At 53.1% G+C, this 25,668-nt stretch overlaps 6 protein-coding genes across 6 annotated transcripts; 2 read left to right on the top strand and 4 right to left on the bottom strand.

Annotated features, from left to right (window-relative positions):
* Positions 1-3,850: 3,850 nt before the first annotated feature.
* Positions 3,851-5,365, bottom strand: CkaCkLH20_07423 (uncharacterized protein; the record flags this gene model as incomplete). Its single annotated transcript, XM_038890140.1, has 8 exons — positions 3,851-3,925; positions 3,976-4,244; positions 4,307-4,403; positions 4,750-4,844; positions 4,904-4,969; positions 5,024-5,132; positions 5,191-5,265; positions 5,321-5,365. The coding sequence occupies 8 exons, from the start codon at positions 5,363-5,365 to the stop codon at positions 3,851-3,853; spliced, it is 831 nt and encodes a 276-aa protein (XP_038744618.1).
* A 1,200-nt stretch (positions 5,366-6,565) lies between these two features.
* On the top strand, positions 6,566-8,483 carry CkaCkLH20_07422 (putative lipase 2 protein; the record flags this gene model as incomplete). Its single annotated transcript, XM_038890139.1, has 4 exons — positions 6,566-6,739; positions 6,788-7,325; positions 7,376-8,133; positions 8,184-8,483. The coding sequence occupies 4 exons, from the start codon at positions 6,566-6,568 to the stop codon at positions 8,481-8,483; spliced, it is 1,770 nt and encodes a 589-aa protein (XP_038744617.1).
* A 176-nt stretch (positions 8,484-8,659) lies between these two features.
* Positions 8,660-10,870, bottom strand: CkaCkLH20_07421 (Oleic acid lipoxygenase; the record flags this gene model as incomplete). Its single annotated transcript, XM_038890138.1, has 2 exons — positions 8,660-10,520; positions 10,584-10,870. 2 exons carry the CDS (start codon positions 10,868-10,870, stop codon positions 8,660-8,662), a joined length of 2,148 nt encoding a protein of 715 aa, XP_038744616.1.
* Positions 10,871-11,671: 801 nt separating this feature from the next.
* Positions 11,672-12,787, top strand: CkaCkLH20_07420 (uncharacterized protein; the record flags this gene model as incomplete). The annotated part of the gene is made up of 2 exons (XM_038890137.1): positions 11,672-11,780; positions 11,844-12,787. 2 exons carry the CDS (start codon positions 11,672-11,674, stop codon positions 12,785-12,787), a joined length of 1,053 nt encoding a protein of 350 aa, XP_038744615.1.
* A 354-nt stretch (positions 12,788-13,141) lies between these two features.
* CkaCkLH20_07419 (uncharacterized protein) lies at positions 13,142-13,797 on the bottom strand (the record flags this gene model as incomplete). Its single annotated transcript, XM_038890136.1, has 2 exons — positions 13,142-13,357; positions 13,417-13,797. The coding sequence occupies 2 exons, from the start codon at positions 13,795-13,797 to the stop codon at positions 13,142-13,144; spliced, it is 597 nt and encodes a 198-aa protein (XP_038744614.1).
* A 907-nt stretch (positions 13,798-14,704) lies between these two features.
* On the bottom strand, positions 14,705-22,815 carry CkaCkLH20_07418 (polyketide synthase; the record flags this gene model as incomplete). The annotated part of the gene is made up of 7 exons (XM_038890135.1): positions 14,705-15,550; positions 15,614-20,634; positions 20,689-21,162; positions 21,219-22,029; positions 22,102-22,370; positions 22,429-22,573; positions 22,642-22,815. 7 exons carry the CDS (start codon positions 22,813-22,815, stop codon positions 14,705-14,707), a joined length of 7,740 nt encoding a protein of 2,579 aa, XP_038744613.1.
* Between the last annotated feature and the right edge of the window lie 2,853 nt (positions 22,816-25,668).

Below are 25,668 nucleotides of genomic sequence, written 5' to 3'. Positions count from 1 at the left end.
GGCGAGCGGAAAGAATTTCGCATGCTCGGTCCAATACGACAGAGGAGGAATGTCGCTGCCGAGCAGTTGCAAGGCAGGGCGCAGAAAGGTCCCGCATGGGTGCGCGTGACCAACCGTACGACGAATTGGAGTCTCCGGATTGATGAATCACCAGTGAGGCACGTCACAGACGGGATGGCTCTGGTGAGGTTTCTGCAGAGGCGTCGCGATCCCTGACACGGGATCCAGCTGAGGAGATCGTGGGCTTTGACGGCACAGCAACGGGCGACTGTGACCGCCGCCGGTCCGCCCGGCAGTCAGGTCCAACAGATGCTGCAAATCGCATGGTCGCAGCGACCGCGGCGGACGAGTTGCCTGCCACATGGGAGCACAGGTACTCTGTGAGGAAAGGAGCCTCAAGTTGGTGGGGGCCAAATCAAAGTGATTCGCCATGGGCGGTGTTTTAGCTTCGTGCTGGCGGGAGGCCGAGAGGGCATTCCCGTCCAGGGTCCTCAAGATGGTCCAGACTCGCCTATTTTGCTCGATGGAAGCCGCCAGAAGTTTCGTGCACCCTGTGGTCTGTGGCTGCCGCCTCGTTCGACGTTCGTCAGTCCTCGTGTCTTATTCCGACGAGGATCTCCCGGCGAAGTCTCATCAGACAGTTCGATGCCATGTGGTTTGAAGACCAGATTCACTTCCAGGCTTCGTCAGGGAGCTCTGAAAAAGTGCGATTGGCCTTTTTTAGCGTCGTCGTTCGTCAATTGGCGATCATTATGGTTCAATTGAGGCCACGATGGTCCGACAACGGTGGCAATGCTCTCTCGCTGGATAATTTCGAATTTTGTCTCATCACTTCAAGTCCTCGAAGGATGTGGTGTGATGGTGTTTTCTTTTGTTTGTGTTTCTCTCGTCGGAGCTGGAGCTGTCTATGACGTGTTTCCCAACGTCGACAGGTTGGCTTGGCTGAGCTTGTGAGACGGCAGCAGTGCAGGGGGATTTGGCGAATTGACAGGTAAGTTGCTGCCCAGGCACAAGCACAGACGTAAGCAACGCGCCGCGCGGGCCGGATGGGATTTTCGGTTTTGATTGCGATATCGAATCTGTCCTTGTCCCGTCCTGTCCTGTCCTGTACTGTCGTGTGGTGTCGGGCGCCGCTAGGCCTGCCCTTGCCTTGTGAGCCGGAGCTTATTGTCCAGACTGGAGGTCGAGGGCTGGCTGAGGCTGCCTTGGGGACGGATGCTAATGCTGGAGCTCCCGTCCCAACCTCAAGGTGCGATTCGCCGTGATGGTGACGGAGGGCCCCGAGTTCGGAAACCGAGCATCAGCACGACTCGTTTGCCAATGGATCCAGTTGACGGGGAGCTGTAATTAAGGCGAAAAAGGACGATGCGTCATGTTTCAACTCCGCAGTTGTTGGTTTGGCAGCAGAAAACTTTTGCAGAATGAGATTGACAGGCGGGTTTTCTCAGGAAGAGAGGTGCTTAAGGTCGACAGGACGAGGCACAAGAAAAAAGTGTTCGGAAGGGAATGGCCAGGCACGGAATTGGATCAGATGGAGATCTTGGGGTGGGCAGGGCAGGCACCGCAGGACGGCCCACCTTCCATTTCACGGTGCTACTACGTACCTACCGGGCCCAGGTCCGGCTAAGGTACGTACTCTGCAAGAGGTGAAGACAATCGGCAGGAAGGTACGGGTACGCAACATGTACCTGCTACCTTCCTTCCTCGACGACTTTTACTGCAATCCTTGCTGGACCCTTTGAAGTTTGAACTTCTCTTTCCTTTTTGTATCTTGCTTGGAGATAGTAAAATGGGATGTAAGAGATGGAATGCTGGCCAACCTTTTCTCTTTGGTAATGGCCCTGTTAACTGCCTTCCGCATGAGCTGTAAGCACCTCCAACCAGCTCAACAAATGAAGAAAGTGGCCTTATAAAATTATACATCACCTCAGTGGTAGAAACTGCGGCAGCAGCAGCAGCAGGTGCAGCAGGTGAGCACTGCAAATTGTGGATTCCGTTCAAGAACCAAAATGTGGGTCCCGTTCGGTAGTACCAGGGCCACTCGGTGCTCCATGCGGCCCCATAAGCGCTTCCTTGCCGCTCGGGCCTATCACAAGGGGGACCCCCAAGGAGCATTTGCTCCGGTAGGGCCCCAAAGATGCTCCAAAGGGGGACCTCCCGGTCCATTCTGCTTCTCGAACGAGTCTTCGAGTTGGAGAGACTGCCCCATCTCTAAACAAGCCCTCCCATTTCAACTTTTTTTTTCTCCTCCTCCCGTCCCTCCTGTTGGAGCATTCGAGTGTGGCTTTGCACTTGTACCATACCTCTCCTGGTCCTGGTCCTTGACCGTACCCTGAGCCTGGGGATTGCGGATGGGGAACGGGGAATTCTGCCCTCCTGTATCCGTAGACAGGTGTCCAGAGGTACTTGCTTCTCACTGCTGGATACGCCCGATGCTGCTGTACCCTACCTTTCCCTGCTGCCTTTTCCTTTCCTTACCTCGCTATGCCTTGCGTTGCGTTGCCTCGCCTCGAGCCTTAGTAAACTCACCAGATGTACTCTGTACTTGTTGCCATCCCTCCTGTACCCTTCCTTCACCTACCTGTCTTTGCTACTGCTGGCTGTTTGCTGCTGGTCCGTTCTCCTGAAGGGAGGGGAGTTGTCGGGGGACTGGGATTGTCGTAAAAAAGAATGGGATATGGGACGCACCAAAATATATACCCGACTAGCCAAATCAAAATTGTCCAGTCTGCTCTGATTAGGAGACTCTGCCTCGCTTTCGTAGCCTCCATCCCGCTGGTTGCGTTGACATGCTGTCGGGTGCCCTGCCCTTGCCTCCCCTTCCCTCTTCCAGTCACTTCACGTCGTTTCGAGTCGACTCGAGTCCCATTTACCTTTCCTTCCCCTTCACCCTTCTCTTTCCTTCACACTTCACAGCCTTCACGTCCACGCCACTCTTCCATCTCCGACCACTACAAAAGGCTACCGTTGCGTTGGCCCGTCCCCCCTTACCTAGCCCTCCCGAGAGCCTTCCGCCGCTCACGCGCGTCCGCACGCCTTAGCTTGGCCTTCCAGTGGCTCAACACACCCCAGTAACCACCCCCCCTCGTCCGACGTCAACGGTCCCCCCCAGTCCGCATCTACCAACCAAAAAAAGAATCCTCCTGTATCCCGCACCCTCGTCGCAACGTCTGTCGTTAAAAACGCTCCGGCCCTGGCGGGGGTCCTTGTGTGGAACCGACCGTGTGGCGATTCTTCCCCCAAACTCTGCAACGCCATTGGATGACCGGCAGACTCGCCGGGGGGCAGCAGCCACATCTGCCGTTTATATCAGCCACACTTGGGCCGCCTGTCTGGCAAGCCGGTCAGCACCAGGCCAGGTGGTCGCTCCGCCTATTGTTTGCTTTGTTGTCATCCATTGTCTTGACGAGGAATAGTAACACTTCCATGTTGCCCTCTTCTGAGCACACACGACTACCTCACTCATCGCCGCTGCTACCGTCGCTCTTCATCATCACAAAACGACGCTGTCCAAGGCGCCAGAAATCTTCTTCATTCGGCTTTCATGTGCGTTGAGCACAAGACTGTTTGTCCAGTCTGTCGGAGACTATACCTCGTCTATGTCGCTTTCTGTCACGAATACCATCCTCCCCTTCTGGAGTGTCCTAGGGGTCTTGTAGTTCGACCAATGCAGATGCTCGACGGTCGATGTCCAAGTCCTGTCTGTCCAAACAGCCGAGTTGGAGGCTGTCTGGTCATCTAGACACTTGCTAATGGACCAAAAGACCCGAAACGTAAGTTTCCCGGAACTTCGGGAAATGATCAGCAGGAAGAAACGGAAAACCAAAAAAAGTTAATTTACTAACTCCCTTTACAGCTTCTGACCGTTGTTGTCCACTTCCACCACCTGGTCGATGCCTTCGTACTGCGGAAGGTCCAGGTTGTACTTTTCAGCAATACCTGGCGAAACGAATCTGCTCCCAAGGTCAGCCAAACGATTTCTTTAACTTTGGGGGTGCCGAAGCTCAGAGCATGCCTTCCGCCGACGAAGTGCCGTCCTTTGAAATGCTTCACCAGTGGCTTGGGTGCTGTCAGGCTGACGAGGACCTCAGGGTGGAAAGAGCTGCCGAGGCCAGACGACGGCGGGCCATCCTCGATATTCCACGATGATGGAGCGTCAACCGAAGTTACGGGCAATTTCGTCTCCTCGAGCGCCTTGATCACCGCAGGGAAGGGCTCCCGGACCTCGCCAGAGAAGCTGAATCCTGAGAATCACGACGTTAGGCGCGCAGAACGACAGTCAGAAAATAGGAGTCCGCGAACGAACCGAAGATGGCATCCACAATGTGGTCCGTCGACTTCAGAGCCGCAGGAAAGTCATCGACGAACGGCACGTTCAGGTCCTCCAGCTGCTGCGCCAGTCGCTGAGAAAACGATTAGTTCAATTTGAACCACGGCAGGCCCCCGACAAAATCCCAGGGGAATTTCAATTGTACGGGCGGCAAGATACACACGCAAACTTTGCCGCTGTTTTCTTTCTCAAGGGGGAGGAGAGCACAATCGCCAACAACAGAAGGTTTGTGCATTTGCATAGCGAAGCGTTGGTGGAAGATAAAAGTTTGTTGAAAAGTTCGTATGTGGGAAACGACTCGACGACGAGGAGTCGCTGATAGAGGGTTTGTTACTTTCAAAGAGCACTTGCCCATGTATTATGCGTCCACGATTTGAACGAGATAGACAAAAAGCTAAACACATCATGACCTCACTCACCTGGTACAATTCGTTTTTACTCCTCTTGGGGTAGTAAATGCTGGGTTTATACCCGTAGTGACGGAGGTGACGGGCAGCGACAAGACCGTCACCACCTAACGTCACAAGAACTCAGCCTCAGATACTGGAATGCAAAGACTGCAGTATCACTAACCGTTGTTGCCAGGCCCGCAGGCAACGAGAATATTCAATCCCTTGCTGAGAGGGTGAACGCGGTAGACTTGTCTTAGGGTCAGTATCCGGCATTCGAATGAGATGGCGCCTCGAGACTGACTTGCTTGCGAAACTGAGAGGCCGGCGAGCTCCATCAGCTGGTCGATGGAGAAGGCGCCGGTGCTCATCAGTTCCTTGTCCAGGGCTGCAGCAGCCTTCGCCGAGAGTGTCTGTATGCAATTGTGAATACCCCTGCGCCGGCGCATCGAGACAATGGGCATCACTGACCTTCAAGCCCATGATTCCGTATTTTTTGCTGATGTCTGTTGGTGGTGAAGTGAGAGGTGACGTTGGAGTGGTGAGCTGTGGTCAATCAGCTCAGAAGAGTGGATGAAGACGGAAGGGACGTGCGACTGACATCACTCCGCATCGGACTGGCAAGTGGTCGCTTGCCGTCCAGCAACGAATCAAAGAGTGGGCCCGTCCGGGCAGGTGCGGGCGGGGGCCGGCGACAAGACCCACACAGTGGATTCACGTACTGTACGGAAGTCCGTCCATACGGTAGGATCGAACTCGCTACCGTCTTTTCTGGTAGAATCGGGTTTCCACCAAGATATCTCCCTTCTCTAATTTACTTAAGTAGCTATATTTATAGGCCTCTCAAGGGTCTAGCTGGGGGCTAAGTACACAGTATTGGGGTATATATCCAGTTGGGAGCCTCACAGCTAGGGGTTTTAGTGGAAACCCGATTTTACCAGAAAAGACGGTACTGCCTGCCCTCAAGTAAATGCCTGGGTATCCAACATCATGTCATAAAGCAAGCAAAGCTTAAAGAAATAATAAGATAGAACCTATGAGAGAATCATAGTTCTTTTGATTAATTGATATGGATTCCCAGTCTATGCCTAGTGTCTAGGCCGATGCTGACATACCCCTGTATATCATCAGAAACCTCCCTCATGTTGAGACTGCCGAAATGAGAAGCAAGAGCATTTCAAACCATTGGCCAATTAGTTTCAGGATACAAGATATTGTAATTGAATCGAAACTTTATATCTTATTTCAATGAACATAACGATGAATCTACCATGCTTACTACTTCCGACCACCCCCCGAGGCCTGTCGCTGTTTCCACATACAGACCTTTTACCCCGCCACGGGCTGCCAGCAATGATTTAAGTCCCGGAAAAACGCTTCAAATCTATTTCCCAATTCTGATTGTGTTGCCTTGTTAACCTGAACGTTGCTGGTTAGTATGAATCTAGTAGCCGGCACAGATGAACGGTGATCAGACAGCGGCATTCAGACTGCCAGTACCCCGCATTGCAACTCCGTTGAGCATTTGTTCGTCGCAGCTTCACCTAAAATCTTGCTCGATCCAACGAATTCTAGATGTTGAGAATGACTTTGGGTAAGCATTTCCGAGCAGATCATGTCCCGCGTTTCCATCAAATCGATGTTATACCGAGATTACTCATGTGGAGTGTTGACAGGTTAAAGACCCTGGCGTTCTAAGCCGAGTTATGGCCTTCGGTCGCGGGGAAATAGCGGTACACTCTCGCATCAAGCCGTGGAACAGGTACATAAGCTCTTGTTGGTTCCCTCAGATCTGGCCAAGCCTCCTAATATGTAGGTCTGGATCGACCGACCGATCGAAGTCAAGATGCTGCCACTTGCCGTCCTCAGCACTGCTGCGCTTGTCTACGCAGCGTCCAGCGGTCATGTGCCCAGAGAGGACTATGCAGGGCCAGCTGTTGACACTAAGAACGGAACATACGGGGGCGTCTATCTCCCAACATATGACCAAGATGTCTTTCTCGGCGTTCGCTACGCAAAGGTCCGAGGCAGTCTTCTTCGCCCTTTTCTGGCGCTAACATGTATACAGAAAGTTGTCCGCTTCACGCGATCTGAACCTCTCAACGAGACATGGGCAGGGGTTAAGCCCTTCACCCAGTACAGAGAACACTGCTGGGGCTACGGAATCGCCTGGACCGGCCCAAACGCGGACTGGTCAGGCTACCCAATGTCCGAAGACTGCCTTTTCTTGAACATCATCCGACCGGCCGGACTCACCAACACATCCGGTTTGCCTGTCGCGCTTTGGGTTCATGGAGGCGGCTTCGCGAAGGGCGGAGGCTCTGACAAGAGATATAACTACAGTTACTCCGTTCAAGAGTCCGTCGCCATGGGAAAACCTTACATCGGCATCACCATCAACTACAGATTGTCCGTATGGGGCTGGCTCATGGGGAAACAGGCCCTCGATGCCGGTGCTGTGAACCTGGGATATCACGATATGCGACACGCTCTTCGTTGGGTGAACGAGAACATCGCCGACTTTGGCGGTGATCCTGCGAAGGTGACCATCGTTGGCGAGAGCTGTGGCGCTGAGGCCTTATCTGCACAGATACTTGCTTACAACGGTTCGTGTTTCTGTCCTTCCTGAATTGACTCATTGAACTAATCAGACTAGGCCGCGACGATGGCCTCTTCCGAGCCGCTATTGGGCAATCTGGTTTTGGAGGCCGTATCCCTAGGTTTGACCCCGGTGGTTTCAACAGTACCGCCGACGACCAGCTGGAATTTGACCGCCTGGTAGCAAACACATCATGTGCTGAAACGGTAGGAACCCCCGACGCCATTCCCTGCCTCCAGAATGTGCCCTTCGAAGAGATCAACAACGCGGTCAACGTCTCCGGAATCGCACATTGGTCCCCCGTCATGGACGGCGACTTCATCCAGGACTACCCCACAAACCAATTCCGAGACGGAAGATTCGTCAAAGTGCCCGTTCTCATCGGCGCCAACACCGACGAGGGCGGCTACTTTCGCGGCCTCCGCGGGAACGCCAACGTTAGCATCCTCAACACAGACGACGACTTCAAGACCATGGTCAGGCCTATCTTTGCCGCAGATGTAGAAGAGACGAGTGGTAAAACGGCCAAGCAGCTGGTGGAAGAGCTCGCCGCAGTTTATCCGAATATCCAGAGCGTCGGCATTCCCAATCTCGTAGCATGGCCCGAAGTCATCGACAAAAACAACCCGGATGTCAAGTATTGGGGTCTCCAAAATCGCCGTGGCAATGCGTTTGGGGGTGACATCACGAATATTGCGTGGCGCCGACGATCGAACATGTACTGGTCCCAGCACGGGATACCGAACTGGAGCTATCGATTCGACGCGGTGCCTGACGGTATCCCACCTAACGTCTCAGCAGCACACTTTTTGGAGGTAAGATCCTACTAAACCTGAGAATCATGCTGTCTGACCAATGTTGTTAGATTGCTTATGTTTTTGATGACGTACCCGGTGAAGGCTACAGACTAAAGCCCCTGACATCGGAGAAAAACAGAGCTCTGGCGAAAACGGTGTCCGCGGCGTGGATCAACATGATCAGTGATCTTGATCCAATGCCGACTGGTGATAAGCATGCATGGCCGATTTACAATACCTCGGCTGGGGGAGGCGTGGGTCAGAATATGGTCTTCCATGTGAATGGTTCATACGTGGAGTATGACGACTTCAGGGCGGAAGCTCTACAGTGGTTCAATGATCACTTTCTGGACGTTTTCGGAACTTGAGGTAATACTCTGGATCCTGATTTGGAGTATCCAATTTAGTAGCTAGGGCTTTGCTTTTGATACATATTAAGACAAAAAGCCAACATCAGCCTCACCGAGACTCTTCCAATCCCTAGGAGAGAAGTACACAACAACTAAGATATAAACCACTGAACGCCTCTCCCAAAACTGCAAACTCAAATCAAGATCGAAACAGCAGTCAGCTCCGGCTGCAAGACCTTGTACTCAGTGCTTCCCTCCGTCTGATGATCCGAAATCCAGTCAAAGACCGGTTCAAGAGCTCTCAGGCGACTGTAGAAAGTCGCAGCGGCATCTTTGATGGCGCCACAGTCAAAGTTCTCGTTCTCAAAGTTGGTGCGACTCTTGTTGACGTTGTACAAGGACTTGGCGTAGTTGATCAAGTTGTACCGCGACTCAACCTTGTAGCTCAGCAGCTCTGGCAGTTGAGCGGCGAGCAGCCAATCTTTCCACTTCGGACCCTCGCTGCCGATGGGAAGAGCCTCAGTCAACTCCTTCTCCGTGATGGCTTGGAGTGTTGCCAGATCCGTCGGCAGAGGCGTGCAGAGCGCTGGTGGCTTGGCGGGGACGAAGCTGTAGTAGTAGTCCTGGAGATAGTTCACCGCGGTATGCTGCGGCGAAGCGGTGTGGATGCACATGGTGACAGCATCAACCAGTTGGTCAACGGTGTTGATTGTCGGGAAACTGGGGATTTGGCCGTTGCCTTGAATCTCTTTGCACCAATCGGAGATGTACGAATCTTTCTGCACATCGTCGTCGCACTTGTACTTGGTTGCGAGAACCGACTGTACGAAGTCGCGGATGACTTTCCACAGAAAGTACATGTTGGTAGCGTAAGGGTAGTTGCGGTACTTGTCTCCGGTGATCGCCTCAACGTCGAAACCACGCTTCTTGAGGTCGTTGGGGATGTACTTGTCTTGAAAGTTGAAGTTCTTGTACGACCACTTGATCAAACTCAGTGCGCGGCTCGTTTTCGGGTCGTTCGTCGGCCCAAATCCAGCAATCCGAGCAATGACACCCGGGACCAGGAGCTTGCGAGCAGCCTCGTTGAGTGGGAGAGTTCTGAACCAGTGTGGGCTCAAGATTTCGTAGAGCAGATGGTCTTCGGGGACAGTCCGGTTCGTTGCCACGATGATGGCCTCTTCAATCATGTGTGTGTCAACAAGATGCGTAGCGATCTCGTGCCTCGACCAGTCGGCGGTCTGGGCGCACGTCTTCGCGTATCTCCATGGCCAGTCATCCTTTTCATCGATGTCATCCTTGGCATCTGGGGTCAACCGTCGGTTGAAGATGGTGACAGAGTTTTCGAGCGTGCCCTTGAAGTCGATGGTGATGACGAGGGGGTGAAGCCGTCCATCGGAGTGCAGTTGGAAGAGAACGACTGGCGCGCAGGCATACCGAGAAACAGTCCCATCTGTCCCGTAAACGACACTTTCGAAAGTTTCGTCGGTGCTCACACCAGTCGCTTCACGGAAGTATGAGTAATCTTGAATAAGCAAGTCTTCGCCCTTCAGGAGCAGCTGCTTCATGTCGTCCAGCCCTTGCTTGCACGCTTCATTCACGTAAGCAGAAACCCATTCGGCAGAAGCAGTCGTGATGGTTGAAGGGTTTACACCGCTCAAGTGTTGCTGGGCGAACCTGAAGTCGGAATACCAGTCTGACTTGTGACCAAGATTTTCGCCATTCATGATGTCTGTTTGCGGCTTGGGGCTGCCGTGGTTGTACTTCTCGCAATCGGCGAGTGTTGGTCCCTCGAATGGCGTGCCCGCGAGCTCAATCTCCTTGGGAATGATGAAGGAGAAAGTTGTGGAGATGGTGGAAATGAATCCCGACTTCGCCATGTCGAATATGAGACCGACTCCCGGTTGCCCTTGCTGTAGTTCCAAGGGAATCGTGTCTAGATGCGGAGGGTAGCCATCTTCTGGATTACTCCATTTGTAGATTGCCTGCTTGTCTTTGAGGTCTCTATTGACAGGAATGATGGGCTCGAAGCCTCTTGCGTTGAAATGAGCCGCAGCACTAAAACTGAATTAGCAAACCTAGTTCAGGATATCGGAATCTTGGACCCCGGGACTATCTTACGATTCTTCAGCCATGCTATAGATCTCAGTCAATGCCAACCGGGTACCCTTGTACGTTCCCTTCTTGAGTCCAGAGTGGGCAGCAAGACTGCCGTCAATTACACCATTGCTACCAGTATGAAGCGCGAGACCCTGTTTCTGAAGTTCGTTGAGAAACACACCCTTGTCCCAGACGATCATCTGATCCTCTTCCACATCATAGTTGATGTTGGAGGCAAGAATGTCATTCAGCGACAAGGGGGGCGTGCGAGGGCCACCGTTGGGCAACGACTGAGTTGATGCAGACATAACGCGTTGGGGTTCTAATTTATTGGAGAAAATGGATCGATTGATCTTGGTAAAGAGAGAGCCTTCTTAAAGACCCCGTGATTGCTTTACATGTCATCGAAGACGACTACTCTCATGTTCTTATACTGCTGCCCACGCCGTGCCGCTCTTGCCAAGTTGCCAAGTTCCATCTCATTTTCTGAAAGCAGAATGAATCTGCAGCGTGACCCTCAGCCTCGCAAACGACTCAATTACATCGTTCGACTTGCCGAGGCATTCATCACACTCTCAGCCAGCCGTCTGCAAGCGCTGGCTGTATACGCGACCAATCGGACCGCCTTCATGACTTCAGTTCGACCTTGCCGACAACAATAGCTGAACTTTTAGGCTATGAGCTTTCAGCTGCTGGACGTATTTTTAGGCTATTGAAAGTGATTGGGCTATCGTAAGCATAGGCAATGGTAACCACCGCTGACATTGGCAGTGATGCCATTGGCGGGCCTTGCTCGGCCTGGGCCGCCCGATGGCTGACGTGAGACGCCGAGAACCAAGGCTCACAAACAAGACGCCCTGCCAGGCCTCAGCCCTATGTGACAATGTTTTACGATTGACAAGTCGCTTTAGGAATGTAGTTGACACAGGACTTGATAGATGGGTTGAAGTGATGCGGTCTTGAGACTTGGATGGCATAAAATCACAGCTGTCCCCGTGTCTTCGTAGTTCGAATAGAGCCACCAATTTCGAAACCAAATCCGCGTTTTCTTGATTACCTGAGAAGATATTACACTTGAAAATCAAGTTGAGCTTTGCTGTGTCGAAACAATGGCTGCCAACAATACGAATGGGACTGCAGGGTCTGACAACAAGCTTCCACAGAACTTGGTGGATGCAATGCAGGCGCTTTTTGGGAAACACCCCGGATATCGTACGAGTAAGTATATCTCCATTCAGTCTCACTGACTAAATATCTGACTGTTCTTTGCGTGATCAACAGCTCATGCCAAGGGCCTCCTGGTGGAGGGCATCTTCAAACCTACGGAGGATGCCAAAACACTCTCAACGGCCCCTCACTTCAACAACCCCTCAACCCCAGTCATCGCTCGCTTTTCCGTTGGCGGTGGTATTCCACACATAGCTGATGTAGACGACGGCGCGACCCCAAAGGGCGTGGCCATTCGTTTCCAGATCGACGATGACACATACACAGATATGGTCACACACTCGTTCAACGGTTTCGCAGTCAGGACTGGAGAGGAGTTCCTGACTTTCCTCAAGCTCTTCGGGGGATTCGGAGCTGCTGAGGCCGCTCTTGAAAAGGCAAAGGAGGCCGGGGCCGACACTGCCAACGAACAAGCAGTTTTCGACAAGGCCCAAGCTGCCTTCGGGGCCTTCCTCGCTGTTCATCCGTCGGCTTTTGAGTTTGTGAATGCTCCGAAGCCCAACCCCTTCAACTACGGCACCATCACATACTACCAACCGAATACCCACGTCTTGACCAACTGCGATGCCAAGACCACGAACGTCCGCTACCGGCTCATCCCAGCAGATGGAGAGCACCTATACCCTACTGCCACACCGGAGGACAAGGAGAACCTGAAGAAACTCGGAAACAGCTACTTGGAGGATGATCTGCAGCAACGGTTCCCTGGCAAGCCCATTGTCTTCACAATCCAGGCACATATTGCAGACCCGAGCGACATCCTGGACGACGCTACCGTACCATACAAGAGCACGACGTTCGTTCCGATTGGTACCCTTGAGATTAACAAGGTCTCAGACGACAATGTTGCCAGGCAGAAACATATCTCATTCAGCCCAACTCCGGAGAGGGGAGGTGTTACAGGCATCGCATCGTCCAAAGACCCCCTGATCCAAGCACGTAAGGGTGTGTATAGAATCAGTACGGATCAGCGCAGGAGCGAGGAACAGGTTGAATGATGATATGTAGCTGCCCCTTGCATTGTCTGGTTAGTGGGTGGTAATAGAGAGTTGAGATTGTCACTGTAAGCTCAAGCAATGAACAGTTTTTGCGTTTATTTTTGGGTTTTGGAAGTGATCCCACCGCTGTGTTACTCTAGGGACTTTTGGTGTCTATAATGTGTCTCATTCATGTCTTCTCCATGTCGTCATTGCTTCTCTCCATCACTGTCGTCTGTAGTCGTGGTTCATGTCGCCGTACTTGTCGCTGTCTTCGTAACTCGCTCTGCCAACCACGCAGAGAAAGGAGTAGTACCGTCGCAGCTCACTGACGGAACACAACATTCTCGATCTCTGCTCAAGGGGATTCGCGCCTTAGTCGAATCCGATGCGGCCCTTGGAGAGACCGAGCGCGAGCCAGCCAGCAACGAGGCAGCCACCGCCAACTGGCGTGACATGATTGAGGAACTTGAGTTCGGGCTTGATGACAAGGGCGTAGAGACTACCGCTGAACAGCATCATGCCGGTGGTGAAGAAGCCAGAAGCGATGGGGTTCTTGCGGGCGATGAGGAGGGCGACAGAATGGACAAGCTGTTGAGTGTCAATTGAGTGAACGATGCATCGGCATGATTTCATGATGAAGAAATTACCTGGTAATATGCGGCGGCGGACCAGGTTGCGATTTTCGCAGCATTCGTGATGCGAAGGTGCTTGAGGCCTTGGGCTCCGAAGGCTCCGAGCCCGACGGCGGCAGCGCCAGCGACGGCGCCGACTCTCCAGAAAACAACAGGGCTGGTGCGCTGGACGCGTGAATAACCGTATGATGGCTCTTCATAATCGTCTTCGGCCTCATCCCAGGCTGAGGGCAGGGTCGAGAGGGTCGAGAAGAATGAGGTTGTCGTCTCATTGCCATGGTTCATGATTGAGCGCGAGCTCGAGCCCCTCCTGCTGCTCTTCTTGCCACTGCGGGACGACGACTTCTCCTTGTGCTTCTTGTCCTCCCTCTTCTCTCTCTTCTCGTCCTTGGCCATGTTGGATGTGTGGGGTGGTGCGTGAGACGGCGATGATCGTTATTTTTTCTGATTCAGGTTGCTTTGACTCTCGGTGTAGACTCGACGGGGATGGATTGATTGATGAAGAAGGATGATTCACCGGATTCAAGATGACGCGACAGCCGATTGCCGACAGAGAGCGGTGAGCGATACCCCTGAATGTTTGCATGGGCCGGTCGTGATATCCCCACCGCCGCCCCATGATTTGCCCTTTCAAGCGAACGAATGTCGTAAACTGTTCGCAGAAAATCCTGGCCAGCCCTGGCGATGTGGCGCGCTTGGCAGCAGGGCAATCGGATGACTGGGAAATGGGAAACCACGTCGCGCTTTCTGCCAGTCGGGCGCCGCTGCATCAATGGAGCCGTCACATGATCATGAATCTCGTTGAGATTTCACCTCTGATTTTGAGCGGCTCATGAACTCTCAACTGGTATGAGTAAAGACACATATTATTCTCAACTCGATGTCTTGGCACTTTTGAGAAATTTTAGGTAAGAAATATTACAACAGGTTTCAGAATTTTCAATCGATAAGCTGTGATTGGTCTGTCCAACCCCCCTCATTTTTCACTAGGTAGCGCATGTCTTCTTAGTGAGAGACTCATTGAGATTTCATCCTTGATCACACATCTCAGGTACTTTGGTAGTAGGGACTCATCATGGGTCGCAAACATAAGTAAACATCAATTGAGATAATTCATTCGTCGTATGTAATTCATACTAAAAGCCATACGCCGACCTTTCGCCCAAGAATCAACTTCAGCGACCGATGAAAACCCCTGACTCCAGAAATGAGAGAAATTTCCATCCATTAGGAACAGCAGCCGAATGCAAGCAACAACCAATTCAAGTCAGAAAAGAACTCAAAACCTCTGACGAAGCACGCCCTACTCAAGCTTCTTCCTCAAAGTGCTCTTCTTGGTGGCAGTGCCAGCCAATTGGGAAAGACTTGAGTTGTTCGTGATATCAAACAACGAAACCTCAGCGCCAAGCTCCTTGATCAACCATGATCGAAGTTCGACAGCAGTGAGAGAGTCAATGCCGTATGCATGCAGAGGCTTGTTGTCGTCGAGGTTTGAAACTTCGATGCTCAGCATTCTGGCGACCTTCAGAAGCAAAGCGTCAAGAACAACTCGCTCCGCTTCTTCCCAGGAAGATGCCTCGGCCAGGAGCGCCTTGTGGTTGATTGTCTTGTTCGACTCAGCCGCCCCGTCCGTGTTCACATCCGCCTTGCCGAGTTCGATGTGGTTGAAGAGAGGATCCGATGCCCATGACGGCGTCTGGTAGCCTTCGGCAGCGGTCTCTTCAGGCAGCCAGAGTCTGGGGATGACCTGAGCCTTCGAAGCTTGTACCGGGCTGCTTGCTGGGCGGCAATGGTAGTCAAGCACCGCGCGGAGCTCAGCTTCGGTGATGTACGTCCAGCCAGCGGATCGGAGGTAGTCGAAGAGCTCCGGCTTTTCGGCGACGTAGCCGACGCCCTGCACTATAGGAAGGTCGATTGACACGGCGTTGACGCCTTGGGAAGCAAGATGGCGTGCAAAAGCATCTTGGAAGGTGCCGCCTGCGGCGTAGTTGGCCTGCTCGGGGCCACCAGTGATGCCGACAGTCGACGAGAGGAAGACGAAGAAATCCATCTTAGGTCCGAGAGCATTGTACAAGTTCCATGAGGCCTGGACCTTGGGAACTACTGCGGCCTTCCAGTGGTCAAGCGACATGCTTTCCAGAGGGTTGTCCTGAGAGGCAATTAGTACACAACATTGAGACAAGAATGGGGGAGCTTTGATCTTTCCACTCACCTTGAGAACCATGGAACCCTGAATGCATCCCTTGATGGGAGGCAGAGAAGTCGACAACTCAGTGACAACCTTTTGAAGGGCGGCAGAATCTGAGATGTCGCAAGCAGGTGTAGACACGTTGTCGCAAACCGACTCGAGTTCTTTGACGAGTTCCTTCGCAGAGTCCTCCACTGGACCGCGTCTAGAGAGCAGAATGAGGTTTCTGGCACCCTGCGACGCCATCCATCTCGCAACGGATCTTCCAAGTCCACCGAGACCACCAGCAATGACATAAGATGCGTTGGGGTCAAAGCGGCTGGTGGCTTTCCGGCTCGGCAAGACTGGAACCAGATCCTGGTCGTGAGGCTCGAGGACGATGGCATTTTGACTGTCCGTCTGAAGCTGGCGGAAGGCGTCGTGGACTTGGGAGAACGCATAAGTCATGGACGGCAATGCAGGCTTGATGGTGTCCCAGTTGGCAAAGATCAGCTCAGATACGTGCTGAAACACTGATCCTGTGCGAGCAGCGTCGCACGCAGTAAATGATGCAAGGTCGAAGAAATCGAGGCGAACGTTGCGGCCTCTGGGGAGGCGAGCGCTGGAGTAGCTATCCTGTCCGCCAATGTTGACAATGCGCCCGAAGGGCGCAACAATGTCCATTGTCTCGTTCAGGAAGTGCGTGTCGTTGACAGTGTTGACGAAAATGTCGATGCCGCGACCCTTGGTCATTGACTGAAGAGTCTTCTTGGTTGACATATCGGGGTTGACGAGGATACGGTCTTGGGACAAACCGCAAGTCGTCTGCAGAGTTTCGCTGTCCTTCACACTTCCAGCAGTTGCGAAGACCTCGGCTCCTTGCAGTTGAGCAAGTTGAATGAGGGCTCTTCCAAGAACGGCAGAGCCAGAGTGAACCAAGACAGTCTGTCCCTGGCGAATAGTGCCGAGTTCGTAAAGGGTTGCGTAAGCGGTGGAATAGGCCACAGGAATGGATGCGCCTTGAGCCCACGATATTGTGTCGGATAGCTTGGCGAGCAAGCAACCGGAAGATCGCACATGAGTCTTGACAGAACCGGAAACAGTAAGACCAAACACGCGATCGCCCACCTGGAAGCCAGATGCACTTCCGGCTCTGGTGACCACGCCGGAGGCTTCACGTCCCAAAGCAGAGTCTTCTGTCTTCCCGAGGGCCGTTGCCAAGTCGACTGAAGAGATCCCGCTGGCCATGGTCTTGAACTCAACCTCGTCGTCTCCCAACGGCGAATCGAATGCAGTATCATCTTCGAATCTCAGCGAGTCGAGCTGTCCGATGTTTCCGATTTGGAGACTCAAGGAACGAGAAGAGTCGTCTCCGAAGGGCTTCTCCACCGCTGCCAGCACTCCGGTCTGAGCTTGGATGTGGTCCGTGAGGTAGCTCGCCCGGACGAGGCGAGATACGTTGACAGCGTTACCGGAAACTCTGAAAGAGTTCTCGATTCCATTACAGGCTGTGTGTAGAGCCTTCGCAGACTTCTCGACAACGACCTCTTCTGAAGAATTCTGATCGAAGGAGAGAGTAAAGAATTTGGCATCTGGCCTTTCAGATCGGACAACACGCGCTAAGCCAGTCACAAGCTCTGCGTCAGGGTCTGAAGCGCCTCGAGTAACCCATGCGATGGTCTTGCACTCAGTGAGAATTCGTTTGAAGCCAGCAAATACTTCCTCGGACATGTCCTTCAACGTAGGATTGTCAAATTCGGACAGAACAACGCACGTCGTGTCGGTGAAGTCCCTGCCCGATGCCTCAGTGATGTTGACGATTTCGGACGATCCGAGACGACGTTTTAGTCCTTCAGCAATGTTGATTTGCGAAGAGTTTCCGCTCGTAAGAATGAAGTCTGGAGAAAATGTGCCAGTCGTCTCCTCTGAAGTGGGAACAGACGACACAAGGATCGAGCTCATCTGATGAGGCGAGCCGGAGAAGTCGTCAAAGACGGCGTCGAGGCCCCCGAATCCCGAGTTGATCAGATGGTTGTCCCACGAGGGAGCGGACATAAGAGGTCCCCAGACGCGGTCCTTGTCCTCCGAAAGCCACCAACCGGGAAGTACACCAAAGCAGAAACTGCCGAGAAGCACGGACGTGTTGGTGATCTCAAAGAGCAAAAGCTTGCCGCCAGGCTTGAGCAGCTTTCGGGTATTGCGGAGAGTGTGGTCGATGTTCTTCGTGGCATGCAGAACGTTGGCGGCAACAATGAGATCGTACTTGCCAGCCGCGAAGTCCTGCTCCGAAGGGTCGTTCTCGACGTTCAAGACACGGAAACTCATCCGGGTAAGCTCATCCTTGAAGGTCTCCTTGGCTTGCTCAAAGAAGGAGGGGGAGATGTCGGTGAAGCAGTAAGACTTGTAGCGGCGGCCTTGCTCTGTGAGAGTGGCCATGACCGGACGAGTGGCACCACCTGTGCCTCCGCCAATCTCAAGGATCTCCATGGCGGGGTTCTTGTGAGCCAGGGCATCAACATAGTTGCAGAGCTGCGCGTAGCATCTCTTGGAGCCGAGACCATCACGGTAGACATCCTCCGCGAGCTTGTCCTTGAAAATGACATCGAGGGGATCTCGGCGCCCGTCAAGGATCTCCGACAGAGCATGACCGACGGCGATGATCAGCTTGCCCTCAGATGCTCCGCCAGCGATGACCTTCTCTTCCAGCTCCTCAATGCTCTGAACTGGTTGATCCGAGTGCTGGCTGACGACGTGCTGGAACCACTTGAAGTATCGCTTGTGGTGCCAGGCCAACTTTTCGATGCCATCCTGAGAAACAGAGTCCACGCAACGACGAATGTACGCAAGACACAGGGCTTCGCAATCCTGCATCCAGCGCGAGGGGTCATCTTCTTTGGTCATGGCCAACCCGAAGACGTCCTTGGCCTCTTGCTTGGAAAGGAAAGAAGGATCGGGCTTCCATTCCAGGTTGAAAGCCGGGTGCAGCGACGCACTTGAGGGCTCTTGAGCCGTCTCGCCACTGATTGACTTGAAAACAAGGCCTGACATCTGTACCATCAACTGACCTTCACCAAGATGTGCGGCGGTAGCTTCAGCAATGATCTCGTTGCGGCCTTGAATCCGAGACTCGGCAAAAATCTTGTAAGAGTCGTGGGGGATGTCAGAACGAGCCGAGATCCAGCCATCAGTGAGGTACGTCGGGACTCTGGTAGCCTTGGAGTACTTGGTGCTGGAGACCAACGGGGCTAGGTTGGCGTGGACGATAGCGTCCAGTGTGGCCGGATGGACAAGATGAGGCTGAACGTATTGCTTTGGCATGACTTTCTGGATTTTGTCGCTAGGGTTGTCGATTGTGGCGATGATGTCCAGATTCTGCCCAGTCCTCACGTCGCTGAGTGTTTGGAAAGTCGGACCGAAGTCCAGGCCTGACTCCTTGAAATCGCGGTAAAGCTTGTCAACCGACACACCTGTGGCACTCTTCAGGCCCTCGAAGTTCACCACGGCATCAGTGAAACCTTCGGTCTCATACTCGGTCTGCACGAAGCCGTGGCAATGCTCTCTCCAGTCACCTTCTTGGAGGGTCCAGAGCTGGAATTCTTGCCACTTCGAGGCAGTCGAAAGGCTCGACTCTCGGTGCGATCTCAGGAAGAACTGCGACTCAACGCCGTGAGCATCGTCTGGCACCCGCAACGCCAACTTGAAAGAAACATCCTTGAATCTGAACCCCTTCAAGACTTTGTTCTTATCGGCGACTTGCCTGCTAGCTTCAACGGCCATGACAAGCATACCAGCAGCCGGGTACAGGATGTCCCCGGAAACCTTATGGTCTTCAATCCACGGGTTCTCAGTGAGACGGATGTAGTTACGCCAAGCCGCGTTGGTCTCGTTCAGGCCCGGTACTGGCGCTCCCAGAAGCTCGTGGCGGCCAAATGACCTCAGCCGGAAGTCGTTGCTCAGCGTGCTCTCAACCCAGTACTCTTTGGAGTGGTCGAACGGGTAGGAAGGTAGGTTTGTAAGCATGAGTGGCTTGGGTCCGTACGGTTCGTCTGCGTCGTTGACCTGTGCAAGGTCGACCTTGTACCCCTGGCAGAAGAGAGATCCGACAGCTTCCAGGGTGGTCTCGACCGCGGACTTCTGGCGTCTGAGGACAGAATGATAGTCAACCGAAGGACTGCCCTTGATTTGCTTTGTGGTACTGATCAACGGTCCCTTCAAGGCACTGTGAGGGCCAATTTCCAAGAAGTCGGTGATGGGCTCAAGGGAAGGCTTGTTGTCGGCGTGTCCGTTAGTGCCGTTGACACCGTTGACACCGTTGACACCGTTGACGCCATTCGCATGACCATTAACGTAGCCGTTAACCTTGGGTTCCGTGGAGCCCTTGAGCATCTCCGACACGGACTCGGTAAACCTGACCGGCGAAACCAAGTTCCTGACCCAGTATTCAGGCTGCCTCAGCTGTGAGGGCGAAATTGCAGTACCGATGGTAGAGGAGTAAAACTGAGGCTCAAAAGCAGCCCTCAGAGTGCCTTTCTCAAGCTCGCCCATTGCTTGGAGATACTCGTCGGCCATAGGCTTCATGTACTCCGAGTGGTAGGCAATCTCAACGTTGAGCTTCCTGGCGAAAACCTTCTCAGCACCAAGCATCTCAACAAGAGCGTCGATCTTATCAGCGTCGCCGCTGACGGTGTGACTGTCTGCACTATTCATGCAGGCAATCTGAAGAGTGCCCTCGCCGCCCAGCCGGTTGACGCGATCGATGGCAGCCTCGCTGTCGGCAGTGCCCAGACCGACGGCGGCCATTCCAGTCCTAGGCCTCGACTCCGCCCGAGCCAACTTTGCGCTGAGTCGTCCACGGTGGTAGGCGACTTTCCACGCCGCTTCTCGGGAGATGGCGCCGGCAGCGTAGGCAGCAGCAACCTCACCTGAGGAATGACCGGTGATGGCATGAGGATAGATGTTCCAGGTGGAAAGAAGATCCACCATGGCAACTTGCAGAGCTGTGCAGATTGGCTGACAGAATTCAGGATCATCAATACGAGATGACGTCTTGGGCTTGGAAAGCTCAACTAGCAACTGATTAGTCGAATTCTCATGTCGGCAAAGATGATGGAATAACTCACAAGTCAGAGACCAATTGCAACCGATATCATTGAGATACCTGTCAGCTGCCAGGAGACTCTCTTGGAACGCCCGATACACCATCAGGTCCATGCCCATGGCAGCCCACTGCGCCCCTTGACCGGTGAAAACGAACGCCAATCGGGGTTGGGTCTTTGCCCTCGTTGGCTTTGAAACATCTTCAAGGGATCTCTGAAGCTGCTTCGGCGAGCTGGCGATATGGAACGATCTCCAAGAATGTCTTGTTCGACGGGAGGCAAGGGTGTAGCCCAGGTCTCTCAAGTATTGAAGGTCCAAATCCTCGACATTCTTGGATGCGAGATGCTCCTTGTATGAGGACTTGATACGTGCAACGGCATCTGGGTCGTTCGCTGATAGCACGAACAGTCTCGGGGGGATCTCGTTCGACTCGGTCTCAAAGTCGATGAAGTTGACACCGCTGTCTCTTGGACGGTGGGATCGGTGTCTGCGGCCTGCTTGCCGAAACGTTAGTGATGTTCGGAGTCTAGAGACGGGAATCGAGCAATCTTACCGGTGCCATTCACTCCATTAGCCCCGTTGACAGTAACGACCCTGAACTGGCTTGGGATCGTCGGTGTGGCTTCAGTGCGGTGGTTGCCAACAAGGCGGTGTCGCTTCAAGAAATGGAGCGCGTCATCCATGACGATATGAGCGTTACTACCTCCAACGCCGAAGGAGTTGATCGACATTCGACGCAGCCCACGCTGAGGCCATAATGTCGGCTCGGTCGGAAACTTCAAGTTCCACGAGTCCAAGATCTTGGGATTCCGCTTCTCATGCCAGATGTTACCGGGAATAATGCCGCTTTCCAGCGTCAAGATACCCTTGATAACAGCGGCAACTCCAGCCGCGCCCTCCAAGTGTCCAACATTGCTTTTCAGGGCGCCGACATAGAGCGGGTCGTCCGGTGATCGATGAGGAGCGAAGATCTCGGCCAGTGCGCTCGCTTCGATGGGGTCTCCCACCGGCGTACCCGTGCCGTGGGCCTCAGCAAAGCGTGTAAGTGATGGGTCCAGCCCAGCCCTGGAATAAACGTGTTTGATGAGGGCAACCTGGCCGGCCTTTGTCGGTTGCGTGATGCCGGGCGATCTCCCGTCCTGGTTCGTTGATGAGTTCCGGATGACGGCACGGATCACGTCCCCGTCCCGAATAGCATCGGATACCCGCTTTAAAACCAGGGCTCCGAACCCTTCACCGCGTGCGTATCCGTTCGCGCGGTGGTCAAAGCTGTATGACTTGCCGTCCGGACCCAGAACACCCGCCGCGTCGAGTTTTAGTGTCATCTCGGGGGTCAGGATGAGGTTGCATCCGCCGACGACGGCCTAGGAACGACGATCTGTCAGAACTTTGAATCCCAAACTCCTCTTTCTCCCCACAGATTAAGGTAGGCTCACCATGGATACTTCACGGAGCTTCAAGCTCATACATGCTTCGTGGACAGCTACCAGGCTGCTGGAACAAGCGGTATCAACCGTTACGCTGGGGCCTCTGAAGTCGAAGAACCACGAGACTCTGTTGCTGAGCATACTCGCCACTGTTCCCAGCGCGGAGTACTTATTCGGGATGTCCAAATCTTTTGCAATGTGATCATTGTAGTCTGCCGTGAAGCAACCGACGTAAACGCCAGTTTGTGATCCGGCAACTGTGTCGAGGGGAACTCCGGCTGTTCGACCAAAGAAGTCAGCTTCATTCCCTTCCAAATCACAGCAGAACCCTCTCACCGTTTTCGAGTGCCTTGTAGACACATTCTAGCATTCCTCTTTGTTGAGGGTCAATGCTTCTGGCTTCTGTGGGTGTGATCGAGAAAAATGGCGCATCGAATGCCTTGATGCTGTCCTTGAGAAAGTGGCCATGTCGAACCCGTGTCTGTATTCGAAGTCTCAGTCAGCCTGCTACCTAAAGCTGTAAAATAGGCGCCTAAAATCATCACGTACCGCGCCACTTCTCTCGGCGTCGGGGTGCCAAAAAGCGTTTGCGTTGTATCGTTCTCGCGGAACTTCCGTACGGGCAGATCTTCCGGCGAGTAAGGATTCGAAGAACTTCTCAGGGGTGTCGCCATCACCGGGGAGCCTTGCACTCAGGCCTACGATGGCAATTGGGTCTCCCATGATGTAAGACTGTCGTATCTAGTGTAGGATCAAGAGCTCACTTGGGTCCGAGCGGTGAGTTACGGTGAGTTGCGGTGAGGATAGGATGGATGGATGAGATGGATGTGCCGGGGAAAAAAGTCAAGAACGAAGCGTCCAGGAAAAACCTGGATCAAGGCTCCACGGGATGGCAGCACTTTTAGATAGAGTCCACCAGCTTCTCATCTTTCTGCTTTCTCGTGAACAATCTGGCTTCATAGGAATACTTGAAGCCGAGTTCGACAAGCCAGAACGCAGCTCTTCAACCCTGGTCGGACGCAGATGCATGCTGCTGCAATCCATCACGGCCATTGGCACCGGCTCTGCATTGATCATCCACTGATACTGCTCAGTTGGCCTCAGTCGATGTACAATCTGCAGCTCTTTGCAAAGGTATCTGTCGCCATGTAGTCCATTGTTGCCGGGCCTTTGTAGAATGGGGTTTGTGGCCCTCTTGCAGTTGCATCCAAATTGGAACGTGTCCCAGTTGACTGCAGCTTGCGCAATGAGTGGCTGGACTCTCGATGTAAGTCAGTCTTGCGTGTCAGTCAACCCAATGAGCCGATGACGACGCACGCCTCACAATCAACCATCAGACCATTTGAGGGTGAGGACCCTTGCATATTCCCTGTTCCTCCACTAGGACGAAAACAGGGCGAACGCCGACGCAAGGAACCAACAGACCAGTGAGAACTCAATCAGATATTCGACTGCCGGCCGGCATATACAGTGCGGTATAACCACAGAGCCGGGTAGGATCTAGACCCTGGTCTATCTTCAGCAAGCTTACATGCACAATAGCATTGATGGCAAGAACAACGGCAACAATGCACCAGCAATGCAGCTACAACTCTGCACACGAAGGATTGATACATACAGTGCAGAGAGAATATTGGCCCGCGGAACGTTAGTGTCGGGTAGTTGAAAGAGGGAAGCATCGTCCGCTTCATCCTGAGAAGACCCGCAAGATCCTACCGCTCTAACTCTTTTCAGGCGAAGGAGCGATGAAGCTAAAATCGAAGGAGGGCGAGTAGTCTATGAGATCCTCGTTGGAAATCATTACGCAAGCAGAAATTCTCTTGTTCTTTTCTCCTTCTGTTGTGCTACCTGACACATGAGGTGGGGGGCAGAGAGATCGACTCAATTCGTTTTCGTTCAGCTGCAGTTCTTCAACACCACGTGAAGACTGTTTCATGAGAGGGTGTGAGTTGTTTTCTTGGCATCTTGCCCCTTTTGATAGAAACGGGATCGAATTCCGGAACCCGAAGACGATCCAAGAGATATCAACTGGGGTGCGAAAGCCAATCAATATTCGGCAACACGGCAGTTTTATGCTAATGGCCATAATGGCTGGGCGATAGGGGGCCATATCATTGCTCCATACGGTATGTAAGTTCATGACTAGCCGTCTGCTCCTGTGCTCCTTTCAGGTGCCGGTCGTTACGTTCAATTCGGACCGGCATCCGGTAGACCCGCGATAAGGCGGTTATGACAAAAGTTCCGGCGAGTTTTCTTCCCACACAACCATAAAAACTGTCCTTTCTTTCGCGTGCCGTGTTCGCTGTGACAATTGCCAGGAGGTTGGAAGAGTCTCGGCCATATGAGTTCATATGAGTTATGACAACGTCAGGTGCTTGTCCTGGCAAAGCACCGAACGAGCCCGCATATATGTCGTAAATCCCCACCACCGAGGCTTGTCATTAAACAAGGTAGCGATTCCAATGGCACTGAGCTGGAACAAGAAAACATGAATCGGCAGGGATATGATTGCGGCAGTGCGAACGGTGGCACCCTGAAAAAATAAACTACGTGCCCTAGCCCCTTTCCCCAACGATGAAAAAACAGGACGAACCCATTCAGTTCATGGGACGACCTTGTTTGCTAACTTTCCATTCTTCCCTTGCGTCTGCTGCGGCTATCGTGCTTGTTGTTTGCCAGCCTGCTTGCAACGTTGGTGCATCACATCGCATCGGCCGTAGACCGGGCGACTTTTCATCCCCATACCCCCTCCATTCCTCCTCTTCTTCCCCTCTATTTTCCCCTCCTTTGTTCACGGTCTTTCGGAGCGGCCCGCAAGTTGATGGACAAGCACAGCCAACGCGTGGGACGGCCGCGTCCTACAACGGCTGCGAACAGCTTTGTCTCGGCCGCATCCACCTCGACGCTCACCGCTACTTGTTCGTCCATGTCTTCCGAACACCCCAGGAACTTCTCGACCGACAGCGTCCGGCCGCATACGCCGCCGTCCACGAGGCCCTCTCTATCCGTGCAGTCGAAACAAGACGTGCGTATTATCGTTTCTTATTTTTATTTTGCTTTTGTTTGTCTACACTCGCCAAACAATATATTTCCCTGTCCATTGAGGTAATTGAACATCCATTGAGGCTCTAAACCAAACAGGATCATCCCGAGGATCATCCCAGTCCGACTTCTGATGAAGTCAGCCGGGCGGTATGGGCCGGAGCATCCGACTCCGATTTGGACGACTCTACGGACGATTCGACGCCGCTCCCGGGTTCGCGCGCCCCGTCCCGGTAAGCTTTCCATCCGATATCATTACACTGTCCCGGCTGCTTTTAAAGTTCGTCATATTTCACATTTGATTAACAACCTTGCCAACTCAACAGTACCGCTACGACTAAAACGAGAGACAAGAAGTCGATCTTCTCTTCGATCTTTAGCAAGTTCGCCAAAACCGGCAAGCGGTTTGGCTTCGTGCCAAACACCAAGGTTCGTGAACCATTGTTTGCCTTCTACCAGGTTCCCACACGCTGATCCGAGATTCCGTGTCTAGGAGGAACAAGACAGAAATGGTTAGAAACACTCTCACGCCCC

The sequence above is a fragment of the Colletotrichum karsti genome, assembly GCF_011947395.1.
Source record: "Colletotrichum karsti strain CkLH20 chromosome Unknown Scaffold23, whole genome shotgun sequence".
Lineage (NCBI taxonomy): Eukaryota > Fungi > Ascomycota > Sordariomycetes > Glomerellales > Glomerellaceae > Colletotrichum > Colletotrichum karsti.
This window is presented reverse-complemented; position numbering and strand designations above follow the sequence as displayed.